At 43.7% G+C, this 27,108-nt stretch overlaps 2 protein-coding genes across 6 annotated transcripts; one reads left to right on the top strand and one right to left on the bottom strand.

Moving 5' to 3' along the window:
- The first annotated feature begins 3,901 nt into the window (after window positions 1–3,901).
- LOC118368334 (interferon-induced protein with tetratricopeptide repeats 5-like) lies at window positions 3,902–26,751 on the top strand. Of its 5 annotated transcripts, none has more exons than XR_008088909.1 (6): window positions 3,902–4,226; window positions 7,750–10,250; window positions 10,461–16,380; window positions 21,015–21,435; window positions 24,762–24,969; window positions 25,609–26,751. XR_008088909.1 is itself a non-coding variant. In XM_035752361.2 (3 exons), exons 2-3 carry the CDS (start codon window positions 4,192–4,194, stop codon window positions 5,812–5,814), a joined length of 1,458 nt encoding a protein of 485 aa, XP_035608254.1. In that variant the 5' UTR covers window positions 3,914–3,995; window positions 4,077–4,191; the 3' UTR covers window positions 5,815–6,853. The 5 variants fall into 5 exon arrangements, 2 of the variants coding, with proteins under 2 accessions (XP_052347605.1, XP_035608254.1); XR_004822306.2 differs by having other exon boundaries at window positions 10,286–16,380; XR_008088908.1 differs by having other exon boundaries at window positions 7,750–16,380; window positions 25,609–26,750.
- Window positions 7,389–25,811, bottom strand: LOC127914577 (monocarboxylate transporter 12-B-like). The gene is made up of 6 exons (XM_052491671.1): window positions 25,674–25,811; window positions 16,204–16,307; window positions 13,081–13,224; window positions 10,969–11,569; window positions 9,187–9,446; window positions 7,389–7,855 (listed from the first exon to the last, which is right to left on the bottom strand). The coding sequence occupies exons 1-6, from the start codon at window positions 25,799–25,801 to the stop codon at window positions 7,620–7,622; spliced, it is 1,473 nt and encodes a 490-aa protein (XP_052347631.1). The 5' UTR covers window positions 25,802–25,811; the 3' UTR covers window positions 7,389–7,619.
- Window positions 26,752–27,108: the final 357 nt, after the last annotated feature.

Genomic DNA, 27,108 nt, shown 5'->3' with positions numbered 1-27,108 from the left:
GTCTTTGGATGTGTCCCATTTCAAGTTAATTAGATATGACCATTCAACTGCAGTAGCTCTTGTAAATGACATTAACATTGTGTAGAGAACATATTACCAACATCTTTGAGCGTGTTAACATTATTTTCTACTTGATTAGTCAACATTGCCTGTGTATATCTTGACTGCATGACATTTATTTGTATTACAGAACTATTGTGTGTAATGCAGTCAGACAGGGAAAATAAGGCTCTCGTAACAGTGACATTTGTATGCTGACTATAATCACCGAAGACAGCTTCTGTATTATGGCCAACGTCATTTTTATATTATAATAAAATGTTATGACTTATTACATGGTTAAGTATTCATCAAATACAGCTCTACCATGTTGAAGATACATAGGCTACAGTATCTCAAATGAAAATGGATCCATCATCACATTTCCTGAAACATGAGCTTGTATGAAAATGAGAAATCTGTGTGGCAGTTTGAAGGAATGGGCCTCAACTTGTCCGTATGGAACAGTAAGCCTATAGGTATTTACAGTTAAAGGCCTGTCCTCAGTAAACTCTATGCCTAATTATAATCATTCATTTCCTGATGACATTGTCAGAGGAAATGCAACTTTGAAAAGCAACTCAAAGCAGCGATTCAATAAACTCATGTTTATTGGCCAACAACGGGTTAAAAGGCCCTAATTTGGCTCTTAGTTTTAGGCCTTTGGTTGGTCTGCTATAACAATATCTACTTTGCACACCAATATTCTGCTCTTCCGTTTTCGTTATAAAATACAGGTAACTGCCAAAATAAAGGAAACACTAAAATAAAGTGTCTTAATAGGCCGTTGGGCCACCACGAGCCAAAACAGTTTCAATGCACCTTGGCAAAGATTCTACAAGTATCTGTAACTCTATTGGAGGGATGAGATACCATTCTTTCATGAGAAATTCCATCAATTGGTGTTTTGTTGATGGTGGTGGAAAACACTGTCTCAGGCGCCGCTCCAGAATTTGAGTCTTGCATGAATTTTAAGCCCAAGCCCTACCCATTCCCACAACGTTCAGGCCCTACCCATTCCCACGACGTTCAGGCCCTACCCATTCCCACAACGTTCAGGCCCTACCCATTCCCACAACGTTCAGGCCCTACCCATTCCCACAACGTTCAGGCCCTACCCATTCCCACGACGTTCAGGCCCTACCCATTCCCACGACGTTCAGGCCCTACCCATTCCCACGACGTTCAGGCCCTACCCATTCCCACGACGTTCAGGCCCTACCCATTCCCACGACGTTCAGGCCCTACCCATTCCCACGACGTTCAGGCCCTACCCATTCCCACGACGTTCAGGTCCTACCCATTCCCACGACGTTCAGGCCCTACCCATTCCCACGACGTTCAGGCCCTACCCATTCCCACGACGTTCAGGCCCTACCCATTCCCACAACGTTCAGGCCCTACCCATTCCCACGACGTTCAGGCCCTACCCATTCCCACGACGTTCAGGCCCTACCCATTCCCACGACGTTCAGGCCCTACCCATTCCCACGACGTTCAGGCCCTACCCATTCCCATGACGTTCAGGTCCTACCCATTCCCACGACGTTCAGGCCCTACCCATTCCCACGACGTTCAGGTCCTACCCTACCCAGACCCAATTGCTTCTGCCAAATTTAAGGCCTGGCCCAGGCTTGACCGAAACCAGAAATAACTTCCTCCATTACTAAATCCATGAGCTGCTCCTCTCTGTCTGTCACTTTCTCACTCTCCATGAGGTCTGCTGGTGGCTCTTGGTGGCTCTAAGGGTAGTATGCGGCTACCCTCTTAGGGCAGAGTAGCCTAGTGGTTAGAGCGTTGGGCAAGTAACCGAAAGGTTGCAAGTTCAAATCCCTGAGCTAACAAGGTACAAATCTGTTGTTCTGCCCCTGAACACGGCAGTTAACCCACTGTTCCTAGGCCATCATTAAAAATAAGAATTTGTTCTTAACTGACTTGCCTAGTTAAATAAAGGTAAGATACAAAAAAATGGTGGCTCTGAGTCTGTGAATATCCATGGCAACTGCTCTGCTTGGGCTGCTCTGCTCAATGGTGAGAGAAATTAGCTGTTAGACACTTTTTGTCACTCTAAACTCCGACAAAACTCAAGGAACATGATAATTTTTGTGAAATAATCTTTCCTGTTTTATATTTGACAAGGTTGAAGCACTCCTGACACCATCTCATGATCTTAGTCAGAAATGACTATACGGTGCAGCAGAACACGAGCAAAAGGCTCAGCTTCAAAATGTTAGTGATTAATTTAATGATACTCGAGCACTGCCCGTACCCTAGTTATTGATTTTAAAAAATCAGGCCCTACCTGGCCCTGACCCGATGTATTATGTCGGGCTCAGGTCAGGTAGCAGAGCTCAATCCAGAATCTCCCATAAGGGTTGAACTCTGGTGACTGAGACGGCCATGACATAAGGTTTGCATCATTTTCATGCTCATCAATCATTCAGTGACCACTCGTGTTCCCTGTGGATGGGGGCATTGTGATCCTAGCCATGATAGTCAAAATAATGGCCTAAATAATGGCCTGCCCAGCATTTTTATACATGACCCTAATCATGATGTAATGTTAATTGCTGAACTCAGAAACCACTCCTGTGTGGAAGCACCTGCTTTCAATATACTTTGTATCTCTTATCTACTTAAGTGTTTCCGTTATTTTGGCAGTTACCTGCATCAGACGTGCACTGTATCTGGTGGCTTATAAGCGGACTGGAACATCATTGTCAGAGAATAGGAAACTCTCAGTACAGTAGTAATATACCAGAGTAAAATATGGTCTGTCTCTATATCTCGAGGTTTGGATGAATGACCTGCACTCAACTGTTATTAAATTGACATTTACTTTCTGAAGTTTTACAATGCCATTTTGTTTCAAATTTAAGATATATTTTCTTCATAATATCTCTAAAACAGAATGTATGTGGAGCAGCGTAACCCTGGATTGTAAACTGTCATATTCAAAGCATATTTATACAACAGTAGCTAAGTTGGGGAGAAGTATGTCCATGATAATGCACTGCTCTACCTTCTTGAAGGTACTGTCAACAAGACATGTCCTACAGGCCCTAGTTTTGTCGCACCTAGACCGCTGTTCAGTCGTGTGGTCAGGTGCCACAAAAAAAGGACTTAGGAAAATTGCAGTTGGTTCAGAACAGGGCAGCACTGCTGGCCCTTGGATGGACACAGACAGCTAATCATATGCATGTCAATCTCTCCAGGCTCAAAGTGGAGGAGAGATTGACTTCGTCACAGCTTGTATTTATGAGAGGTATTGACATGTTGAATGCACCGAGCTGTCTGTTTGAACTACTGGCACATAGCTCAGACACCCATGCATACCCCACAAGACATGCCACAAGAGGTCTCTTCACAGTCCCCAAGTCCAGAACAGACTGTGGAAGGCGCACAGTGGTAAATAGAGCCATGACTACATGGAACTCTATTCCACATCAAGTAACCCAGGCAAGCAGTAAAATTAGATTTAAAAAACAGATAAAAAACACCTTATGGAACAGCGGGGACTGTGAAGTAACACAAACAGAGGCACAGAAGCATACATACACACGATAGCATTCGCACTATACACAGGTACACGTGGATTTTGTACTGTATGTGCTAGTTAGTGGTGCAGTAGGGGCTTGAGGGCACACAGTTTGTGAATGTATTGTAATGTTTTTAAAATTGTATAAACTGCCATAATTTTACTGGAACCCAGGAAGAGTAGCTGCTACCTTGGCAGCAGCTAATGGGAATCCATAATAAATACAAACATAAAATATGTGCCGTGTTATGTCTATTGCGCACAGCACTCTCACTGAGGCCGCGCGCGTCATCCATTCAAGGACACTCCCACGTGAAGTAATCGTTCACTGGCTGAGAAGAAACGAAACTTAGGCTACTGTACTAGTATTCCAGAGTGACGATACTCATCCTTTCGCTTCATATAGGGACGCCAACAGGTACTGTTGTTGTAAATGTGTCAACTTCCGTAGGCTACTTTATACTTCTGCTTAATACAAACAATTATTGTACCTGGGCAGGGAACGGCGTAATATTAACACATATTATAGCTGGGCAGGGAACGCGCATGGTGTGACAGCAGGCCAGCACACAAGGTGTTCATTATCAGTGTGGCCACCTGAGCATTGTTGCTTTATGTGCTGGTGCAACTTTACAACTATTGAAATGAGGTAAGTTTGCCATCTTATATCTTTGTATGACTACTTTACTAAGCACATGGTAACACAGTGAACAAAATTAGATTCTGAATGAACACATGCCGAAATCAATGATTTTGAAATAATGAGCTGTGTAAAATTGTCAATAACATAGTCACTAAAATATATTATTTTCAGCTACATTTTAACCAAACTACTTCAACTGGAGTGCCGCTTCACCTGGGATTTGAGGCAAGATGACATGGATATTGATAATCTACAGACCAGGCTCAAGGACCAGATTGAGTTAGGTCTCGGGAAAGAGGCAGGGGTTGCACGGACATTCAGCAATCTGGCCTACATCAAATACCTGAAGGGTTACCCAGAAGAGGCAATGGCTAACTTGTTAAAGGCTGAGGAGCTCACAAGAGAGTACCATGGTGAGGACTGTGAGAAACATCTCATTGTCCCCTATGGAGACCTTTCCTGGTTACATTACCATGTGGGTGATTACACCAAGTGCCAGAATTACTTAGAGAAACTGGAGGAGATGAAAGAGAAGTTTCCAACTAGTTCCACATCTGACCTCCATCCTGAGGTCTATGGTGAGAAGGGTTGGACCTTCCTCAAGTTCTCCTATAAATACTATGACAAAGCACTAGAATGCTTCAAGAAAGCTCTGGAGCTGGAGTTTGAGGAGAGTGAGTGGAATGCAGGTTACGCCATTGCATTGTATCGTACAGAAAAAGAGCTCTCAGGTGTTAATGACTCACCAGCTATTAAACAACTGAGACGTGCCATAGAGATTAACCCACAAGACGCGGTCCTCATGGTCCTTCTGGGCCTGAAACTGGCTGTCTATAAAATATTTGGGGAGGCAGAGGAGTTGGTGGAGAAAGCTCTGGATATGTCCCCAGACTGTCCGCACGTGACACGTTATGTAGGGAAGTTTCTCCGACAGCAGGGGCACGTTGACAAGTCCATTGCTCTGTTGCACAGAGCACTAAAGCGTACAAGCCAGTCTGCCATAATACACCATCAATTGGCTCTCTGCTACAAGAGGAAAAAGATATCAGTATGCAAGAGTGGAAGCTTCCATGGTAAGGGGGCTGAGATCCAGCAGCTACTCCGTAAGTGCATTCAACATCTGGAGATGGCTACTTCACTGAAGCCTTCCTTCATCTATGCCATGGCTGAGCTGGCACTGCTCTACGGAGAGGATAAAGACATCACCAAGGCAGAGGAACTGTTCAAGAAAACCTTTGAGAAAGCCCTAGCTAAGAATGACAGTCTGCAGGTGGTCAACTTCAACTATGGCCAGTTCCAGCAGTATCACAACAAATGTGAACCTCTGGCCATCAAGCACTACACAGAAGGTTTGGAACTACAGAAAGACACTGCTGATGGGAAGAGTTGTGCCCAGAAACTGAAGATGATCGCAGAGAGGCGCATCTCCCAAGACCCCATGGATGGAGAGGCCTGTGGTATTCTGGGGTTTGTCTATAGAATGCAGGGGAAGAAAGAACAGGCTGTACAGTGGTATGATAAGGCTGTTGTGCATGATTGCAATGACAAATACCTCTCTGCACTCTGTGAACTTCGCCTGTCTCTTCAGCAATAATACACCGGAGTCAAACATGAATCTGCACTCTATAATCTAATAATAAAGCCTGAAAGTGTGCTTGCATCCATTTAATCTTTGTTAGACTTAGTTTAAATTCTCCCTGATTCAAGATTGATATGATTTAGCATAGTAACAAAAAAAATGAAATTGATTTATGTTTGTGTGTGGAAATATGGTTTGGGTCATTTGAAGATATAGTTATGAAATTAAAATATATTATTGTATTCTACATGCGCTTTTAGGTTTACATGCATTTACTGCACTTTTAACCACTATTAAAGGACACCAATAATAAGAAGAGACTTGCTTGGGCCAAGAAACTCGAGCAATGGACATTACCCCAGTGGACATCTATCCTTTGGTCTACTGAGTCCAAATGAGAGACTTTTGGTTCCAACCACATTGTATTTGTGAGACGCAGAGTAGGTGAATGGATGATCTCTGCATGTGTGGTTCTCACCGTGAAGCATGGAGGAGGAGGTGTGATGTGGTGTGGTGGTGCTTTGCTGGTGACACTGTCTGTGATTTATTCATGATTAAAGGCACACTTAACCAGCATGGCTACAACAGTATTCTGCAGTGATACTCCATCCCATCTGGTTGGCATTTGTTTTTCAACAGAACAATGACCCAACACACCTCCAGGCTGTGTAAGGGCTATTTGACCAAGAAGGAGAGTGATGTAGTGCTGCATCAGATGACCTGGCCTCCACAATCACCCGACCTCAACCCAATTGATATTGTTTGGGATGAGTTGAAAGCAGCCAACAAGTGCTCAACATATTTGGGAACTCCTTCAAAACTGTTGGAAAAATAATTCCTGGTGAAACTGGTTGAGAGAATGCCAGGAGTGTGCAAAGCTGTCATCAAGGCAAAGGGTGGCTACTTTGAAGAATCTCAAATATAAAATATATTTTGATTTGCTTATCACTTGTTTGGTTACTACATGTGTATGTGTTATTTCATATATTTGATGTCTTCAAAATTATTCTACAATGTAGAAAATTGTCAAAATAAAGAAAAACCCTTGAATGTGTAGGTGTGTCCAAACTTTTTAATGTTACTGTATATATATAATGTTTAAAAAAAACATTGTTGGACATAAAAGACTGTAAAATCACCAGGAAATCAACTGAAAGTCATTTTAATTGATGAAATCTATTCCCAAATATTCCCACGCATAGAGTGGCATATGTATTTGTGTAATCATTTGTATTGTAATTAAGGTTCAAAATGATTATGTTTGAGTCAAATACTATATCTCTTTGGTCTTCCCTGACCATCTGCTCAAGAAAAAAAACGGCCTTCAGCTGTGAATAGACTTTTACAAAGGAGCCATCCTACGCTGGCCCTGGATCATGACTGCCCTCTCTTGTCAAAATAAGGTATTACGAAACAACATGAAGACTGTCCACTTCAGAAGTAATCTATTACAGAAAGGCGCTATAACCCTGTCAGAATCTTCAGTGATATTAAAATGTATCACTGAATTTATTAGTTACATTTAAATTGGCAGTCATGTCAACCCTGAAAAACAAAGGCACATAAAATGTGCAATGACATCACAGGCATGATAGAGAGATTATTTAAAGTCCATATTTTGGCTAAAATGTATCTGGTTATGGCAGAATTACTGTATTTACCTTCCATTTAGTGTCCATTTAGCATCTGAGGGAAGTCATTCCCAATTCTGAACTATCACGCTAGATTATGTGTACCAATTGATGACCGTTTCTCATAATCTTCAATGTACTTTGGTATTCTAACAAAACAAATGCATAATTACAGAAAAGTGTCCAATGTTAAGAATTTGCTGTGTTGACTGAAGGGTTCACGTCTTTACTTGAGGCTGTGTAGAAGTCTGATCGGCAAGGCTCCTGTTTGGGGTCTGTGTTTTTATTTTTGTTTCTGTACTTTTGGGTCCTGCGACAGTGGCGTATCCCCGTCACCGTGCTGATGACCAGGGAGCTGGAGATGAGGGCAAAGCCACTGAGGAAGAAGGTGGCCGTGTAGGTGCCTGTGGTGTCAACCAGCCAGCCTGCAGAGGGAGGACGAATGAGGTATGAACATTCACTTTGGCTTTCACTTGATGGAAGAAAAAAAACACATGTCTTGTGGACTTCCTGACTAATGCATGTGTTAATACATTCATAATGAATCATTTTATTCAGTGGTGGGTAATTTAACAAACTATTTAACAAACTATTGCTGCACTTATGAAACAATATTTTAAAAGTAACGTCACGTGAACATTTGCAACTTTTGTCATTAATTGACCAATCAAGCATTGATGGGGTATTGTTCATACCAAGATACATCCTTGACAAAACATTAAATCAAATCAAATTTTATTTGTCACATACGCATGGTTAGCAGATGTTAGTGCGAGTGTAGCGAAATGCTTGTGCTTCTAGTTCTGACAATGCAGTAATAACCAACAAGTAATCTAACTAACAATTCCAAAACTACTACCTACTACCTTACACAAGTGTAAGGGGATAAAGAATATGTACATAAAGATATATGAATGAGTGATGGTACAGAGCGGCATAGGCAAGATACAGTAGATGGTATTGAGTGCAGTATATACATATGAGATGAGTATGTAAACAAAGTGGCATAGTTAAAGTGGCTAGTGATACATGTATTACATAAGGATGCAGTAGATGATATAGAGTACAGTATCTACGTATACATATGAGATGAATAATGTATGGTATGTAAACATTATATTAGGTAGCATTGTTTAAAGTGGCTAGTGATATATTTGACATAATTTCCCATTATTAAAGTGGCTGGAGTTGAGTCAGTGTGTTGGCAGCAGCCACTCAATGTTAGTGGTGGCTGTTTAACAGTCTGATGGCCTTGAGATAGAAGCTGTTTTTCAGTCTCTCGGTCACAGCTTTGATATCATCCAAAGGTAAACTTTTGCAACATTGGTCATTAATTGACCAATGAAACATCAGTGGTGTACTCTTCAGGCCAGTTTCCCAGACACAGATGGAAGTTCTCCATTGAAATAGATTTTTAGTCCAAGAATAGGTTTAGTCAGCAACTACAAATCATCTCAGAATCAGGACTGAATAATTGGGTCACTTTAGAATTACATAAGGTTACTTACTGTAAGTGAGATTGTTTTCTGTTGAATTAGTTCAAAGAGACCAGCAGGCTTACTCTACTTGATCAGAGGGAGTATATGGGAGGTCCAGAAAGAAGTTAAATGTCTACTAACTGTTTACAACTTGCAAATGTGGTCTTGTACCACTAAAAGCGTTCATAAAGACCACTTTTGCGATCAGCAAACAACGTGGAGACATTTACCGCTATCTCTTTTGTACACCACCTGTTCTACGATTGGTTAGTACTTACCTCCTATTGGAGGGCTGAGCAGGTAAGGGATGGCATGTAGGAAGTAGACTATCCCTAGGGCGGAGGAGAGGTTATGTGTCCCCACAATGTCCGAGGTCACCACAGGTATGAGGGCAACGTAGGCGCCATCAAAGTACCCATAAAACACAGAGAAAGGCACCAGCAGGGCGAACGTCCGCAGGAGAGGGATGAAGAGGCAGCACACCCCCTCCATGCCCACTGCTATCATGTAGCACACATTACGATACTTCTTCAGGCACCTGGGGGTGAGAAAAACAGTGGACAAAATTAGTCTAAAAACACAGATTTTTCATGTTGACCATCTGAACGATTGGCGGCTTAACATCCAATGGCTTGTCAGAGGAAACCAGCTTTATCTTCAAGATACAATTGGGTAACAGCTCCATTTCGTTAGAGTAAAACTGGGTGACAAACAGTTCACTAAAAGGTGAGATTACAAGAAACGACTGAAAACTCTACATGTGACTGTTAAACACTCTGAATATGAATCTTTACTGGATAAGAAAAGGCTGGACCCATATCTATGTTAATGCATAGCTTCTCATTTTCACACAAAACCTAAAGAAAGAAACAACGCAACAAATTAAGGTACATTTTGAACCTGTCTTCCGGTCCTAATAGAGGTACGTTTTAAACCTGTCTTCCGGTCCTAATAGAGGTACGTTTTAAACCTGTCTTCCGGTCCTAATAGAGGTACGTTTTAAACCTGTCTTCCGGTCCTAATAAAGGTACGTTTTGAACCTGTCTTCCAGTCCTAATAAAGGTACGTTTTAAACCTGTCTTCCGGTCCTAATAAAGGTACATTTTGAACCTGTCTTCCGGTCCTAATAGAGGTACGTTTTAAACCTGTCTTCCAGTCCTAATAAAGGTATGTTTTAAACCTGTCTTCCGGTCCTAATAAAGGTACGTTTTGAACCTGTCTTCCGGTCCTAATAAAGGTATGTTTTAAACCTGTCTTCCAGGCCTAATAAAGGTATGTTTTGAACCTGTCTTCCAGTCCTAATAAAGGTATGTTTTGAACCTGTCTTCCGGTCCTAATAAAGGTATGTTTTGAACCTGTCTTCCGGTCCTAATAAAGGTACGTTTTGAACCTGTCTTCCGGTCCTAATAAAGGTATGTTTTAAACCTGTCTTCCAGGCCTAATAAAGGTATGTTTTGAACCTGTCTTCCGGTCCTAATAAAGGCATGTTTTGAACCTGTCTTCCAGTCCTAATAAAGGTATGTTTTGAACCTGTCTTCCAGTCCTAATAAAGGTACGTTTTGAACCTGTCTTCCGGTCCTAATAAAGGTATGTTTTGAACCTGTCTTCCGGTCCTAATAAAGGTATGTTTTGAACCTGTCTTCCAGTCCGACTAAAGGTACATTTTGAACCTGTCTTCCGGTCCAAATAAAGGTATGTTTTGAACCTGTCTTCCGATCCAAATAAAGGTTGAACCTGTCTTCTGGTCCAAATAAGGTTGAACCTGTCTTCCGGTCCGAATAAAGGTACGTTTTGAACCTGTCTTCCGGTCCTAATAAAGGTACGTTTTGGACCTGTCTTCCAGTCCTAATAAAGGTATGTTTTGAACCTGTCTTCCGGTCCTAATAAAGGTACGTTTTGAACCTGTCTTCCGGTCCTAATAAAGGTATGTTTTGAACCTGTCTTCTGGTCCGAATAAAGGAAGGCCGGCCTATTAAAGAGCAAGGGTGATTCGTGGAATGAAAATACCTATATTGTGTTGGCATACTCAATGGAACAACATCTTTAAAACTTTGGCTTACCTCCTGTCTACGAGCCAGCCGAAGGTGATGTTCCCCACGATGTCAATGACCCCCAGGATGGACATGAGGAAGGCGGCCTGGTGGTGGCTCACACCCACGTCCAGTGCATATGGAACCAGGTAGACGAAGGGCAGGCTGCAGCCACTGGCTAGGAACAAGAAGCTCACTGCCAGCATCAGGAAGTCAGGCATGAGCAGGAAGCAGTACTCCTGCATGGACTGGAAGCAGAAGCAGCGGTGGCTGTTGTTGTTGTTGTTGTTGATCGCCAGTGATTCCTCTAACATGCTATCCACCGGAGCTTTCACCCCATATCCACACTCGGTGTCCAACGGGACTGGACCATGAGCCTCCTCTTCTTCTTTCAGAGTGATAGGGCGCAGTAATGCCCCACAAACACACAGGTTGGCAACAACACCCCCTAGGATGAGCAGGGCCCCACGCCATGAGTAGTGCTCTATGAGTATCTGGACGGCAGGGGCCAGGATGAAGGTCCCGATGCCACTGCCTGACATGGCGATCCCGTACGCCAGGGCTTTCCTCTCACAGAAATATGAGCCCACCATGGCTAAGGCAGGGGTGTAGCAGAGGGCAAATCCAATACCTGTAAATCCAAAGACGATAAGGTTTTTGTTGTTTTTCTATGAGACATCCCAGGGCATTCCTTTTGTCCCTGAATTACATTATTTGCATGATGTATAGGGGCCCTAATGATAATAATAATAATAATAATACATTGGATTTAAAGTGCCATAAAGGGGACAGCACTGAGCTAGCCTGCAACATCACTTCCTGGATTAGCTCAAACTGTGCATGTTGTGTCCACAGAAACCTCCTACATGAGACGCCATCTCAACCGACTTCCTTGGCTTCAAATGCGCTATATATATATATATATATATATATGAATGGACAAAGCCATCAAACATGTGACATTCATTCCTATGTGAAGACTCAATAGCGCATCATATACTATGAATGCACTATATATATATATATATATATATATATATATATATATATATATATATATATATATAGTGCATTCGAGAAAGTATTCAGACCCCTTCACATTTTGCACATTTTGTTACATTACAGCCTTATTCTAAAATTGATTAAATTAGACACATATCTGGGGAAGGGTACCAAAAAATGTCTGCAGCATTGACGGTCCCCAACAAAACAGTGGCCTCCATCATTCTTAAATGGAAGAAGTTTGGAACCACCAAGACTCTTCCTAGAGCTGGCCACCCGGCCAAACTTTTGGAGTTTGCCAAAAGGCACCTAAAGGACTCTCGGACCATGAGAAACAAGATTCTCTGGTCTGATGAAATCAAGATTGAACTCTTTGGCCTGAATGCCAAGCTTCACGTCTGAAGGAAACCAGGCACCGCTCATCACCTGGCCAATACCATCCCTATGGTGAAGTATGGTGGTGGCAGCATCATGCAGTGGGGATGTTTTTCAGTGGCAGGGACTTGGAGACTAGTCAGGATCAAGGGAAAGATGAACGGAGCAAAGAACAGAGAGAATCCTAGATGAAAACCTGCTCCAGAGCACCCAGGACCTGAGACTGGGTCGAAGGTTCACCTTCCAACAGGACAACGACCCTAAGCACACAGCCAAGACAATGCAGGACTGGCTTCGGGACAAGTCTCTGAATGTCCTTGAGTGACCCAGCCAGAGCCCGGATTAATATCTCTGGAGAGACCTGAAAATAGCTGTGCAGCGACATTCCCCATCCAACCTGACAGAGCTTGAGAGGATCTACAGAGAGGAATGGGAGAAACTCCCCAAATACAGGTGTGCCAAGCTTGTGGTGTCATACCCGAGAAGACCCGAGGCTGTAATCGCTGCCAAAGGTGCTTCAACAATGTACTGAGTAAAGGATCTGAATACTTATGTTAATGTGATATTTCAGTTTTTTTCAAATGATACATTTGCACACAAAAAACACACAAAAAATGTGTTTGCTTTGTCATTATGAGGTATTATGTGTAGACTGATGAGGGGAAAAAACTATTTAATGCATTTTAGAATAAGACTGTACCGTGGAAAAACTCAAGGGGTCTGAATACTTTCCGAATGCACTGTACAGTCATTGGGGGGACCCACCTGTGAGGACCCCCAGGGTGAGGTACAGGTACTCCAGGCTGGTAGCGAAAGAGCTGAGGACCAGGCCGATAGAGGACAGAAAGCCACCAAGGATCACAGCGATGCGGCACGACAGACGGTTCCCAATGAAGCTGCCTAGAGGAGCTGTCAATCACAAAGTACACATGTTAATATGGGATTGTCTGCTGCACTACAGTAGTACAGTCAGTGCTCATGAGTGGGGATGGCTTGGTGGGTCTGAGGTACTGGAAGGCATGACAAAAAAAATGCCATAGGCAAAGAGCTTTGATCTGGTCGGACAATTCAAGCCCGACCCTACCAGAGCCCTACATAAAAAAGATTTTATGAGCCCAAGCCTAAATTACAAAACATGATTGTGCCCTAACGTTTGTACAATATATTGTCCTAACGCATATTACGCATGGCAACAAAACATAAAAGCACACTTTTAAGAGGTCTTTGAATAATTTGGTAAATAATTGGTCTAGGCTAGTGAAACAAACTCTAGTAGGCCTATCATCTTTGAGTGTGGACTTCATTATTATGCATATACTGTATGGATTGGTTAGGGTAGACTATATCGACAATATTGATGTTCCCGAACAGATTTCAGTTGGTTTTCAATGTGGTGGCTTAAATGGGCTACTGTCTGTTTATCAAACCGCAGATGCGTTCCCGTCTGCGCTCTATAGGCCAACATTCTACCGCCAACAACGTGTCATATATTCAACCGCAAATAATGTTACATACCAGAACAATCCTATAAGAAAAAAGACAACTAAAAGGCATATTAAATCATTTGAGATAAATGTTAAAGTGCAAGGATGGAGAGAGTTGCATCTTGTCTATCAGAGCAGAGAAAATGATAGGCTACAGATGCACGTTCTCTTTCTGTTTCACCGCGGCAACTGCCACATCGTCTACAAGGTTGTGGAAGCCTAAACCAAATCCCGGCTGCCCTAATCAATTCTCAGAATATCAGGCTCGGGCTAAAACTCTGTGTTTTCACATTTATGTTTTTTTGGGGCAGTAGGATAATTAATGAGGAGGAGTCATGGATTTAACTCTGAACGCTCTTATTCAAATTGTCACATTGCAAACTGTGAATATAATACCACTAGAGTTACTGGATCCGAGCACATAGTTTCCGGAACACAGTCTTACAAAACTCAGTACAGTATGTTCTTAGTTGTTTTACCTCTGCCAAAGATAGGTGTATCATGATTGATATATGGTTGGTGAACAATGCCAAGTACATCTTGTACTCTGATTTGACAAATATGATGAGTCATATGCTGAGTAAAAAAGAGCAGGAGGGAAATACACATCCAGGTTGAGAACTGAAAAGCTTATGTGTCATTGCGCAGGGGGTAATATGAGGACAAACCAGTTCTTGACTTTTACCACAGCTCTCACACCTCGACATGAACAAACACATGCAGATTCAGGAACAGAGGGAGTAACACCAATTCAGCAAAAAGTTCAGCTCCAAAAAGATACCCCACTGCTAATTTCAACACATATTAAATAGTTGCAAGTTAACATTTACTGAAATGTGTGTCACTTTGGACCATTGATACTGTGAGTTAATACAAGCCCATGAGAGGGGTTTGTGATCCGCAGCAGTCCTCTGTGACCCATGTTTTGGTATTTCAAGATGTTCTCCGTGTGTCGCTAACGTCTGTGTGTTGCTAACATTGTTCTCTCAAGAGCTAAATCGACAGAGAAAGAAGCAACCTCCTCTCTCTGTCTACTTTAGTCAGACAAGGGATTGTCAGTACTTTGTTCTTAAATACTACTGCACTGATGTGTACAAACTAACATGAAACAATCCTATGCCTTCAACCAAAAAGGTTTTTAAAGGGCAATCAACATGTCCAAAAGATCCAAGGAAGATCTCCATGGTGGAGATGAGAGAAAGCAGTGTATGGAGAGTTGGGTGAGACTAACTAAAATAGCCAAAACATCACTACTTTCCTATGTAAGAGGGGTTAAACATCCCAATCTAAGAGAAGCAGCAAAAACTGACCGATGGGTTGACTGAGTTACACACTGCCAGTCAGCGGCTTGTGACTTTATCAACTGAAGCATACCGTAACTTTGCTGTGTGATTGTAAAAAGCACATTTACATTACATTGTCTTCAGTCTTATATCTGGAGTATTTCTCCTGTCTTATCCAGTGTCCTGTGTGAAATTAAGTATGCTCTCTCTAATTCTCTCCCTTTTTCTCCTTTCTCTCTCTCTCTCTCTCTCTCTCTCTCTCTCTCTCTCTCTCTCTCTCGCTCTCTCTCTCTCTCTTTCTCTCTTTCTCTCGGAGGACCTGAGCCCTAGGACCATGCCTCAGGACTACCTGGCCTTGCCCGATGACTCCTTGCTGTCCCCAATACACCTGGTCGTACTGCTGCTCCAGTTTCAACTGTTCTGCCTGCGGCTATGGAACCCTGACCTGTTCACCGGACGTGCTACTTTGTCCTGGACCTGCTGTTTTCAACTCTATAGAGACAGCAGGAGCGGTAGAGATACTCTGAGTGATCGGCTATGAAAAGCCAACTGACATTTACTCCTGAGGTGCTGACCTGTTGCACCCTCTACAACCACTGTGATTATTATTATTTGACCCGGCTGGTCATCTATGAACATTTTAACATCTTGGACGTGTTCTGTTATAATCTCCACCCGGCACAGCCAGAAGAGGACTGGCCACCCCTCATAGCCTGGTTCTTCTCTAGTTTTCTTCCTAGGTTTTGGCCTTTCTAGGGAGTATTTCCTAGCCACCGTGCTTCTACGACTGCATTGCTTGCTCTTTGGGGTTTTAGGCTGGGTTTCTGTACAGCACTTTGTGACATCTGCTGATATAATAAGGGCTTTATAAATACATTTGATTGATTGATCATGTGTCCTAATTGGAAGTGAAATGATGCACCAAATATCACACCTAGTTGTTTTAGTTGTCAAACTGAGTTAACTTCTCCTTAGTCCTTTAACAGCTTTTATGTTTACATCCAATGAACCAAATTAATTTTATCACTACCCTGCGCAATGAGCAAGCCAATGCCAGGCCCAGCGTGAAGCCAGATCACTGTTGCTGAAGCAGCACTTGACTGAGGGCCATGATGACTTACCACACAGCATAGTGGTGCAGTCCACCAGACTGTGGATCCAGGCTGTCCCTGAATAGTCCGTTCCAAAGTGCATCTGGAAATCCACAAAGAAGATGGAGATGCATCTGGAACAGAAGAAAAGGCTCAAGATGAAGCAAAATCATGACAAATAACAACCATCTTGCACATTTCAAATAGGTATATTTTTCCTAGTGGTTTGTTTTGACACAAATTTGACATGATACAACATTGCACACACACACACACACACACACACACACACACACACACACACACACACACACACACACACACACACACACACACACACACACACACACACACACACACACACACACACACACACACACACACACACACACACACACACACACACACACACACACACCACCATTGGAGACTGCTGAGGGGAGAACGGTTCATAATAATGGCCATAACGGAGAAAATGGAATGGCATCAAACACCTGGAAACCATGCGTTTCATGTATTTGATACCATTCCACTGATTCTGCCACATTCATTACCACTAGTCTGTCCTCCCCAATTAAGGTGCCACCAACCTCCTGTGGTACACACACACACACTTCTGAGTGTATACAGCACATGTTCTCGGAACACACTGAGGTTACTTCAATTATGTAATTACTCTTCTCCAGCTAGACATGTTGATGACCTGAGTGGTCAGATTGAGTGATGCAATTGTAATGAATTGTGTAATCATGGAGCTGAGGGGAGAGCTGTAAAAAGCGTTTGACGTGTGGGAAGAATGCCTGCTTGGGGGTTAATGAGCCACAAGCTCCTCCGTCCGAGTCTGCAGCAAGGCTTCACCTGTACAAACTGTACAGGTCTAGCACCATGCAGACGATAAGAGACAAATCACTCACTGTGAATGTGACAGCCATCTGATCTTCATGTCCTCTCCAGCACTGGCCAGAGAACACACGTGGGGGACCTATCGCACGGCAGGCCCCTATCGCACTGCAGGCCTCCGTCAGCCTGCTGTTTCCTCACACGCGCACACACAAAAACGTGTACGCACATTGTCTGCTACAGCTGTTTTAGGGGTTTAAACTCACTCACTAGACCTAAAAGAACCTCAGGATCACTGATGCATATCGAGAAAGCAGAGGAACAGGAGTTCACTGCCTAGATTTATTACCTTGGGTTACTTTCAAACCCTTGGTGGAATTTTCCCCATTCCTTCCAATTCTGACCAATTACTACTTTAGATTATATCTGGCAGAGTCACAACGTGCAATAGGGTAAAGGCTCAAGGTGACAATCTGAGCCGGCAAAATCAGTTTACAAATGATTGAATAATGTTGGAAGGACAAACATGTTCTTCCTTGTTTGATTGTTTTCTAATTCTATTCTACACAAAGGATTGCATGATGGAAATGTGAGACTACAATCTCCTTCTTTATCCCTCACCCAACAGGCAACCTGACTGAACTAGTTTTTTTCAGGAATGCAATTCATTAAACCCCATTTAACCCTTGGCCTATAATGGTCGCGCTCCCGAGGAAATCCAATTAACATAATACAACATGTCCCCATCAAAATCTGTCTGTTTAACTAGAGATATGTGTTTTTTTGCTGCATCTCAATCCACTGCATCCGCCAATATTGCCCTTCAGCGTCTGCATTTAGTGTTTTTCAGTCCATGAAACATCCCGAAAATCAGTCCTCTCATTCTTATATCTGTCAGATATAAGGCAGACACTTCAGAACAAATGTCCATGTAGTGAATCTGTTGTTCAATGGGTTTATATTGGTTAATAGCAGAAATGCCAAATTCAATGTTTCATTCAATACTTTTTGTATATTTGTTTTTATACCTTAAGGGATTTTAAAATTCAATATCAAATAGCTAAATGATCTTTGGTATGACCATCTTAAAATAATTCCACATGTTAGCTTAGAACCCTCCTCCCCCAGCTTAGACTCTAGAGGGTACACTCGGTAACAAAACTTGAAACATTGTGAAACCTTGAAAAACTACATTTTAGAGGAAATGTTCAAACACAACCATCCTCAGTCAGGGTCTGTAGTGCTTCACTGTAGTCCTATACTGAAGACCTGCTACTGACCTGCAGGTTGTTTACTAGGCACCCAGTGTAACCTGAACTGGAGAGTGTGATGGCAGAAGATACCTCTTGTCACTTTAGTAAATCTTGTTCTCATGTCATACTCAGTCCAAGTTGCACTATATATAGAGTACCAGTGACAGTACCAGTCAAAAGTTTGGACACACCTACTCATTCAAGGGTTTTCCTTATTTTAACTTTTTTTTATATTATTATAGAATAATAGTGAAAACATCAAAACTATGAAATAACACATATGGAATCATGAAGTAACCAGGAAAGTGTTAAACAAATATTTTATATTTGAGATTCTTCAAAGTAGCCACCCTTTGCCTTTAACAGGCACACCTGTTAATTGAAATACATTCCAGGTGACTACCTCATGAAGCTGGTTGAGAGAATGTCAAGAGTATGCAAAGCTTTTATTAAGGCAAAGGTTGGCTACTTTGAAGAATCTCAAATATAACATACAGTGGGGCAAAAAAGTATTTAGTCAGCCACCAATTGTGCAAGTTCTCCCACTTAAAAAGATGAGAGAAGCCTGTCATTTTCATCATATGTACACTTCAACTATGACAGACAAAATGAGAAAACAAATTCCAGAAAATCACATTGTAGGATTTTGAATGAATTTATTTGCAAATTATGGTGGTAAAATAACTATTTGGTCAATAACAAAAATGTATCTCAATACTTTGTTATATACCCTTTGTTGGCAATGACAGGGGTCAAACGTTTCCTGTAAGTCTTCACAACGTTTTCACACACTGTTGCTGGTATTTTGGCCCATTCCTCCATGCAGATCTCCTCTAGAGCAGTGATGTTTTGGGGCTGTTGCTGGGCAACACAGACTTTCAACTCCCTCCAAAGATCTTCTATGGGGTTGAGATCTGGAGACTGGCAAGGCCACTTCAGGATGCTTCTTACGAAGCCACTCCATTGCCCGGGCAATGGAGTGGATCATTGTCATGATGAAAGACCCAGCCACGTTTCACCTTCAATGCCCTTGCTGATGGAAGGAGGTTTTCACTCAAAATCTCACGATACATGGCCCCATTCATTCTTTCCTTTACACGGATCAGTCGTCCTGGTCCTTTTGCAGAAAAACAGCCCCAAAGCATGATGTTTCCATCCCTATGCTTCACAGTAGGTATGGTGTTCTTTGGATGCAACTCAGTATTCTTTGTCCTCCAAACTCGATGAGTTGAGTTTTTACCAAAAAGTTATATTTTGGTTTCATCTGACCATATGACATTCTCCCAATCTTCTACTGGATCATCCAAATGCTCTCTAGCAAACTTCAGACGGGCCTGGACATGGACTGGCTTAAGCAGGGGGACATGTCTGGCACTGCAGGATTTGAGTCCCTGGCGGCGTAGTGTGTTACTGATGGTAGGCTTTGTTACTTTGGTCCCAGCTCTCTGCAGGTCATTCACTAGGTCCCCCCCGTGTGGATCTGGGATTTATGCTCACCGTTCTTGTGATCATTTTGACCCCACGGGATGAGATCTTGCGTGGAGCCCCAGATCGAGGGAGATTATCAGTGGTCTTGTATGTCTTCCATTTCCTAATAATTGCTCCCACAGTTGATTTCTTCAAACCAAGCTGCTTACCTATTGCAGATTCAGTCTTCCCAGCCTGGTGCAGGTCTACAATTTTGTTTCTGGTGTCCTTTGACAGCTCTTTGCTCTTGGCCATAGTGGAGTTTGGAGTGTGACTGTTTGAGGTTGTGGACAGGTGTAAATTAATACAGGTAACGAGTGGAGGACAGAGGAGCCTCTTAAAGAAGAAGTTACAGGTCTGTGAGAGCCTGAAATCTTGCTTGTTTGTAGGTGACCAAATACTTATTTTGCAAATAAAATACTTATTTTGCAAATAAATTCATAAAAAATTCTACAATGTGATTTTCTGGATTTTTTCCCCTCATTTTGTCTGTCATAGTTGAAGTGTACCTATGATGAAAATTACAGGCCTCGTTCATCTTTTTAAGTGGGAGAACTTGCACAATTGGTGGCTGACTAAATACTTTTTTGCCCCACTGTATATTTTGATTTGTTCAACAATTTTTGGGTTACTACATGATTCCATATGGTTTGATGTCTTCACTAATATTTCAGAAATGTAGAAAAACCATTGAATAAGTAGGTGTATCAAAACTTTTGACTGGTAATGTATATTACATACACAGTTTGGAACCGGTTCAGGGAACAGAACCAGAAACAAAAGTGATCTTTACTGTTCCCGAACAGAACCGTTATTTTAAAAGTATTAGAAATGGTTTATAACGTTCTTTACGTAACAAGCATTTTTTTTCCAGACCCACATCATATAGAATAAACATTACATCATATGTAATAACATTTGTAGCATACTATAACCGTGCTATTGTTTGAAAAAAAATGCATTGAAAAGGATGTACAATGTTTCTGTGTAAGATAATACAGATTTTTGAACACTTTTCACCTCATACACTAAATACATAGCCCACCATTATAGAATGGATGGATAGCCTACATCAAATTTGTGTCACACCCTGATCTGTTTCACCTGTCTTTGTGATTGTCTCCACCCCCCTCCAGGTGTCACCCATCTTAACCATTATCCCCTGTGTATTTATTCCTTTGTTCAAGGTTTGTCTGTTGCCGTTCGTCCTGTTTGTTGAAATCAACCAGCGTTTTGTGTCTCAGCTCCTGCTTTTCTAGTCTCTCTTTTCTCGCCCTCCAGGTTTTGATCCTCGCATGTTCTGACTCCAAGCCCACCTGCCTGACCACTCTGTCTGCCCCTGATCCTGCCTGCCGACCTGTACCTTTGCCCCCCTCTGGATTACCGACCTCTGCCTTACCCTGACCCTGAGCCTGCCCACTGCCCGATACCGTTGCCCCACCTCTGGTTTACCTTGTCCTGTCTATTGCCTGTCCCTGTTGGAATATTAAACCATTGTTTATTCGACACGGTCTGCATCTGGGACTTACCTTCATACCTGAGAGTATGAACTGGCCATGACTGACCCAGCAGACCCGGGCCAGCTGCACAACGCAATCTCCTCCCAAGGAGCCTCCATTGGTAGGCACTAGGAATTGCTTCGTGGGCTGATGGAGGGGTCCAAACGTTGGCTGAGCACCATGACTGGGCGCCGGAGCAGAAGGTAGACGTTTTATGTGTCCCCAACTGATTGTGTTTTTTTGTTTGTTTATCTGCGTGGTTTGTAATTTATTATTTTACTATTTTTTACATAATGTTGCCGTTACAGTCTCTTATGACCGAAAATAACTTCTAGACATCAGGACTGTGATTACTCACCACGGACTAGCAGAATCCTTTTTCTTCTTTCACGACTCTGATGAGTCCGAGGATATACGGCTCCTTCGGGAACAGGCCCTGACCCCCAGTGATCTGCGTGAAGAGGATGTGGAGAAAGATAGGCCGGAAGGCAGGCTGCCTTCTGAGGAGTAGGAGGCGATCGAATAAACCTCCACTCCCCTCAATTCTGCTCGCAAACATGCAATCTTGGGATAATAAAATGGATGAGGTATTAGGAAGATTAAATACCAATGGGACGTTAAAAACTGTAACATCTTATGCTTCACGGAGTTGTGGCTGAACAATGACAATATCAACATACAGCTGGCTGGTTATATGACATACCGGCAGGATAGAACAGAGGCATCTGGTAAGACAAGTGGCAGCGGTCTATGTATTTTTGTAAACAACAGCTGGTACACGATATATAAGGAAGTCTTGAGCCATTGCTCGCCTGAGGTAGAGTTTCTCATGATAAGCTGCAGACCACATTACCTACCGAGAGAGTTTTCATCTATATTCTTTGTAGCTCTTTACATCTCACCACAGTCAGAGGCTGGCACCAAGATCGCATTGAATGAGCTCAATTCCTCAAAGCAAACAAAAAAACGCTCACCCAGAGACGGCGCGCCTAGTAGCCGGGGACTTTAATGCAGGGAAACTTTAATCAGTTTTACCTAATTTCTATCAACATGTTAAATTTGCAACCAGAGGGAAAATAACTCTGGACCACCTATATTCCACATACAGAGATGCATACAAAGCTCTCCCTCACTCTCCATTTGGCAAAATCTGATCATAACTCTATTCTCTACATAACTCTACTGATTCCTGCTTACAAGCAAAAATTAAAGCAGGAAGCACCAGCGACTAGATACATAAAAAAGTGGTCAGATGAAGCAGATGCTAAGCTACAGGACTGTTTTGCTAGCACAGACTGGAATATGTTCCGGGATTCCTCCAATGGCATTGAGGAGTACACCACATCTGTCATTTGCTTCATCAATAAGTGCATTGATGACGTCGTCCCCACAGTGACCGTACGTACATACCCCAACCAGAAACCATGGATTACAGGCAGCATCTGCACTGAGCTAAAGGCTAGAGCTGCCGCATTCAAAGAGTAGGACTCTAACCCGGAAGCTTATAAGAAATCCCGCTATGCCCTCCGATGAACCATCAAACAGGCATAGCGTCAATATAGGACTAAGATCGAGTCGTACTACACCGGCTCTGACGCTCGTCAGATGTGGCAGGGCCTGAAAACCATTACAGAGTACAAAGGGAAGCACAGCCAAGAGCTGCCCAGTGACACGAGCCTACCGGAAGAGCTAAACAACTTCTAAGCTCGCATCGAGGCAAATAACACTGAAATATGCATGAGAGCACCAGCTGTACCAGAAGACCTTTAGACAGGTCAACATTCGCAAGGCTGCAGGGTCAGACGGATTACCAGGATGTGTACTGAGAGCATGCGCTGACCAACTAGCAAGTGTCTTCGCTGACATTTTCAACCTCTCCCTGTCCGAGTCTGTAATACCAACATGTTTTAAGAAGACCACCATAGTGCCTGTGCCCAAGAACACTAAGGTAACCTGACTAAATTCTGCGGGTCGTCTGGGGCAGCCTACCACGGTGGTAACCCCACCACCCCTCAGCAACTCGGCAGTTAGCAGTGCCGCCCCACTGGCCACTTCACCTTCCCGGGAGCCGAAATGCTTTAATGTAGAGCCGAGCACGTGTTGGGCATTTCTAGCTCAGTGTGTCCTCATTTTCAAGCCCAAGCCACGGACTGGGCGTTCCGGGACCTTAAACACCGCTTCAACACGGCTCAGGTCCTGCTTCATCCAGACCCCTTCCCATCATTGTGTGGACCAACCATAAAAACTCCAGGCAGGCGAGATGGGCCGTGCTGTTTTCCCGGTTCAACTTTTCCCTCTCCTACCGGCCGGGGTCCAAGAACGTCAAGCCGAATGCCCTGTCTCGCCGCTATAACCCCACGGCTACCACCCCAGAGACTGAGACCATCCTTCCCACCTCGTGCCTGTCGACGGCACTCAGCTGGGGTATTGGGAAACAGGTTCGGGAAGCGCAGCGGTCCCATCCGAAACGCTGGGGGGCAGATAACCGGATGTTCGTGCCTGACGCTGTCCACTCCGCGGTCCTGGAGTGGGCCCATTCCTCCAGGCTTGCCTGCCACCCGGGCTCCCGGCGAACGCTTTTGGTGGCCTACCATGTTTTCGGACGTCACCGCCTTTGTCGCCACCTGCACGGTCTGTGCACGGAACAAGACCCCTCGACAAGCTCCAGCTGGCCTCCTCTGCACGTACCTCATCACCCCTGGTCTCACATCTCCCTGGACTTTGTCACAGGTCTCCCCCCGTCTGATGACACATCACCATCCTGACCATGGTGGATCGCTTTTCCAAGGCCATCCACTTCATTCATTCCTCTCTCCAAGCTCATGGTGCATCACATCTTCCGGATCCATGGACTGCCCGTGGACATGGTCTCTGACCGCAGCCCTCAGTTCTCATCCCGGTTCTGGAAGGCGTTCTGCACCCTCGTTGGGTCGTCGGCCAGCCTGTCCACAGGGGACCACACCCAGTCTAATGGACAGTTGGAGCAGGACCTCAACCAGGACCTCGAGACCACCCTGAGCTGCCTGGTCTCCACCAAACCCCACCACCTGAAGCCAGCAGCTGGTGTGGGTGGAACACGCCCGCAACACCCTTCCCTGGTCTGCCACGGGCATATCATCGTTTGAGTGTTCCCTGGGGTATCAGCCCCCACTTTTCCTTGAGCAAGAAGAGGAGGTCGGCATACCTTCTGCCCAGATGTTTGTTTGTTTGCCACTGTCGCCATGCCTGGAGGAGAGCCCGGTCAGCCCTCCTCAAGACCACCTCCAGGTATAGACGACAAGCGAATCACCATCGGACCCCGGTTCCCCGGTATCGTCTCGAGCAGAAGGTATGGCTATCCATCCGGGATTTGCCCTCCGAGTGGAATCCCCAAACTCTCCCCCCGGTTTATCGGCCCTTTCCCCATCTCCAAGATCATTAGCCCCTCGGGTGTTCATCTTCTGTTTCCCCGTACCCTTCGTATACATCGCACCGTTCATGTGTCCAGAGTCAAACCCATGTCTCACAGCCCTTTGTCTCCCGTTTCCAGGTCCAACCCTTTCCCCCATCTCATCGACGGCCAACCGGCTTACACGGTGATGCGTCTCCTGAAGGTTCCACATCGGGGTTGGGGGTTCCAGTATATTGTTGACTGGGAGGGTTATGGCCCGAAAGAGAGGGGTCCTGGGTCCCCGCCAGGGACATCCTGGACACAGGCCGCATTGCATATTTTCAGCGCTGACACCCCGGTCATCCAGGTATGTGCCCTGGTAGAATGCCAGGTGGTGGTACTGTCACACCCTGATCTGTTTCTCCTGTCTTTGTGATTGTCCCCACCCCCCTCCAGGTGTCACCCATCTTCCCCATTATCCCCTGTGTATTTATACCTGTGTTCTCTGTTTGTCTGTTGCCAGTTTGTCTTGTTTGTTCAAGTCAACCAGCATTTTGTGTCTCAGCTCCTACTTTTTCCAGTCTCTCTTTTCTCGCCCTCCTGGTTTTGAACCTTGCCTGTCCTGATTCCGAGCCCACCTGCCTGACCACTCTGCCTGCCCCTGATCCTGCCTCTGCCCCCCTCTGGATTACCGACCTCTGCCTTACCCTGACCCTGAGCCTTCCTACCGCCCGGTACCATTGCCTCACCTCTGGTTTACTGACCCCTACCTGCCTTGCCCTGTCTATTGCCTGCCCCTGTTGGAATATTAAACTATTGTTTATTCGACATGGTCTGCATCTGGGTCTTACCTTCATACCTGATAGCATGGTTAAGTTTTGTTTGACATTATAACGTCTCCCACAAACGTAACTGTACTTAAACATGTAAAAACAAATGCTAATAATCTGATTTGATGGTATGCCCACGTATACTGTAAAATAAACACAGTCTTATCACTCCACAGTTTTCAGAGTTGTGTCAGGACCAAGCTAGGGGAACTCCATGACCCTCTCTTCCTGACAGACTTACCTGGTGACGGCACGTGTGCAGACAGTGACCAAGAAGCAGCCGGCCACAATCATCCAGCCCCAGCCCCCATCAGGAGGGGGGACCGCTGGTCTCTTTTTCCCCTGAGCCATAGCCGCAGCATGAACCATGCTTAGATCCTTTTTCTGTTCCCTCTGTTTTTCTCCTGTTCTCAGTTAAGACCCAGGTACACCTCGCAGACAGACAGCCTGACACAGTCACACCCAGCATGGGATTGCACTGGTTGTTGAAGAGGCTGTTCAGTTCACTTCAGTTACACTGTTGTAGAAAACAGGGAGAAGCACATATACTAGCTAAGACTATGAATAAGTCAAAAGGTGGCTCGGAATCATTAACAGGCATCAACAAAAACACCTCAGACATCTTCTCTGGGTCTGGGTCTGAAACGTGTCCAGCCCATTCAGCATTTGTTGAGGACTCAGCCTACAAACAAGACTAATCACTGCTGATGTGTGTGTTGAAATACTTTACTCCCCCGGCCCAAGCAGAACAGTGAGGTGACAGGGTTATTGACATAGGAGTCCATGAGAGGATGTGTTTACTTCCAGGGTGTCAGGGATAACTCGGGGCGATTACAATATTAACTTCAGACCCTAGCTGCCGTCTGCTTTTGTGACCTCTCTGAGCCCGTGGCATGTGCTGCTCTAAAACACTTCCGATATAAACACATCTCTGCAGCTTTGGTTCCATTAGGCACTTGACTTGGCTAACCTCCATTAGTTTAACAGCAATTCTCTGAAATGTACTTAATAAGCATGTAGCACCAAACGGCAATCATGTTTTGAGTGATGCATGTCAGTTAATGTCAGTATGTAAAAGAAAAATCCACACAAAAACTATATTTTGGTTGTTTTGTTTTTTTTGGTCACCAACCACATGATGCAAAATGCATCATCATCACTTTGCATCTTGAAAATTCTATATCATGAAAACTGGACTGCTGACATGCAAAACATGTTGCGACTGTATCAACAATGTAATAATGAAGAAAATACCAGTGGTATTTTCTTTTAAATTAGAATTTCAGTCTGATACCAAACACACGATATCTATGATATCTTTGTATGGAAACTAAATAAATAAATACATTTTTAAACTAAGAATGTGGAGGATATAAAGTTGCATAATTGTTTGCCTCCATAAAGGCTAATTGTATAGTTTCATTGTTCCAGCTGCTGAGCCCATGTCAGCCACATGTCTGGTTCCAAACTGGACTAAGGGGTAAACGTAAGATAGTAAATGTAAGTATGATATGTGACATTTCGTGTAGTTTGTATTCATTTGAGAATATCCATCATCCATTTTGTATGACATGTTAAAAATTACAATTACTATTATAGTACGTTGGGAATTGTAATTCGTACAATATGTTATGGTTTGAAATTCATATAATATGTTACAAATTTGCCAAATGTAT

This window comes from Oncorhynchus keta, chromosome 3, assembly GCF_023373465.1.
Source record: "Oncorhynchus keta strain PuntledgeMale-10-30-2019 chromosome 3, Oket_V2, whole genome shotgun sequence".
NCBI lineage: Eukaryota > Metazoa > Chordata > Actinopteri > Salmoniformes > Salmonidae > Oncorhynchus > Oncorhynchus keta.
Note: the sequence above shows the minus strand (reverse complement) of the source record. Positions and strands in the feature narration are given on the sequence as shown.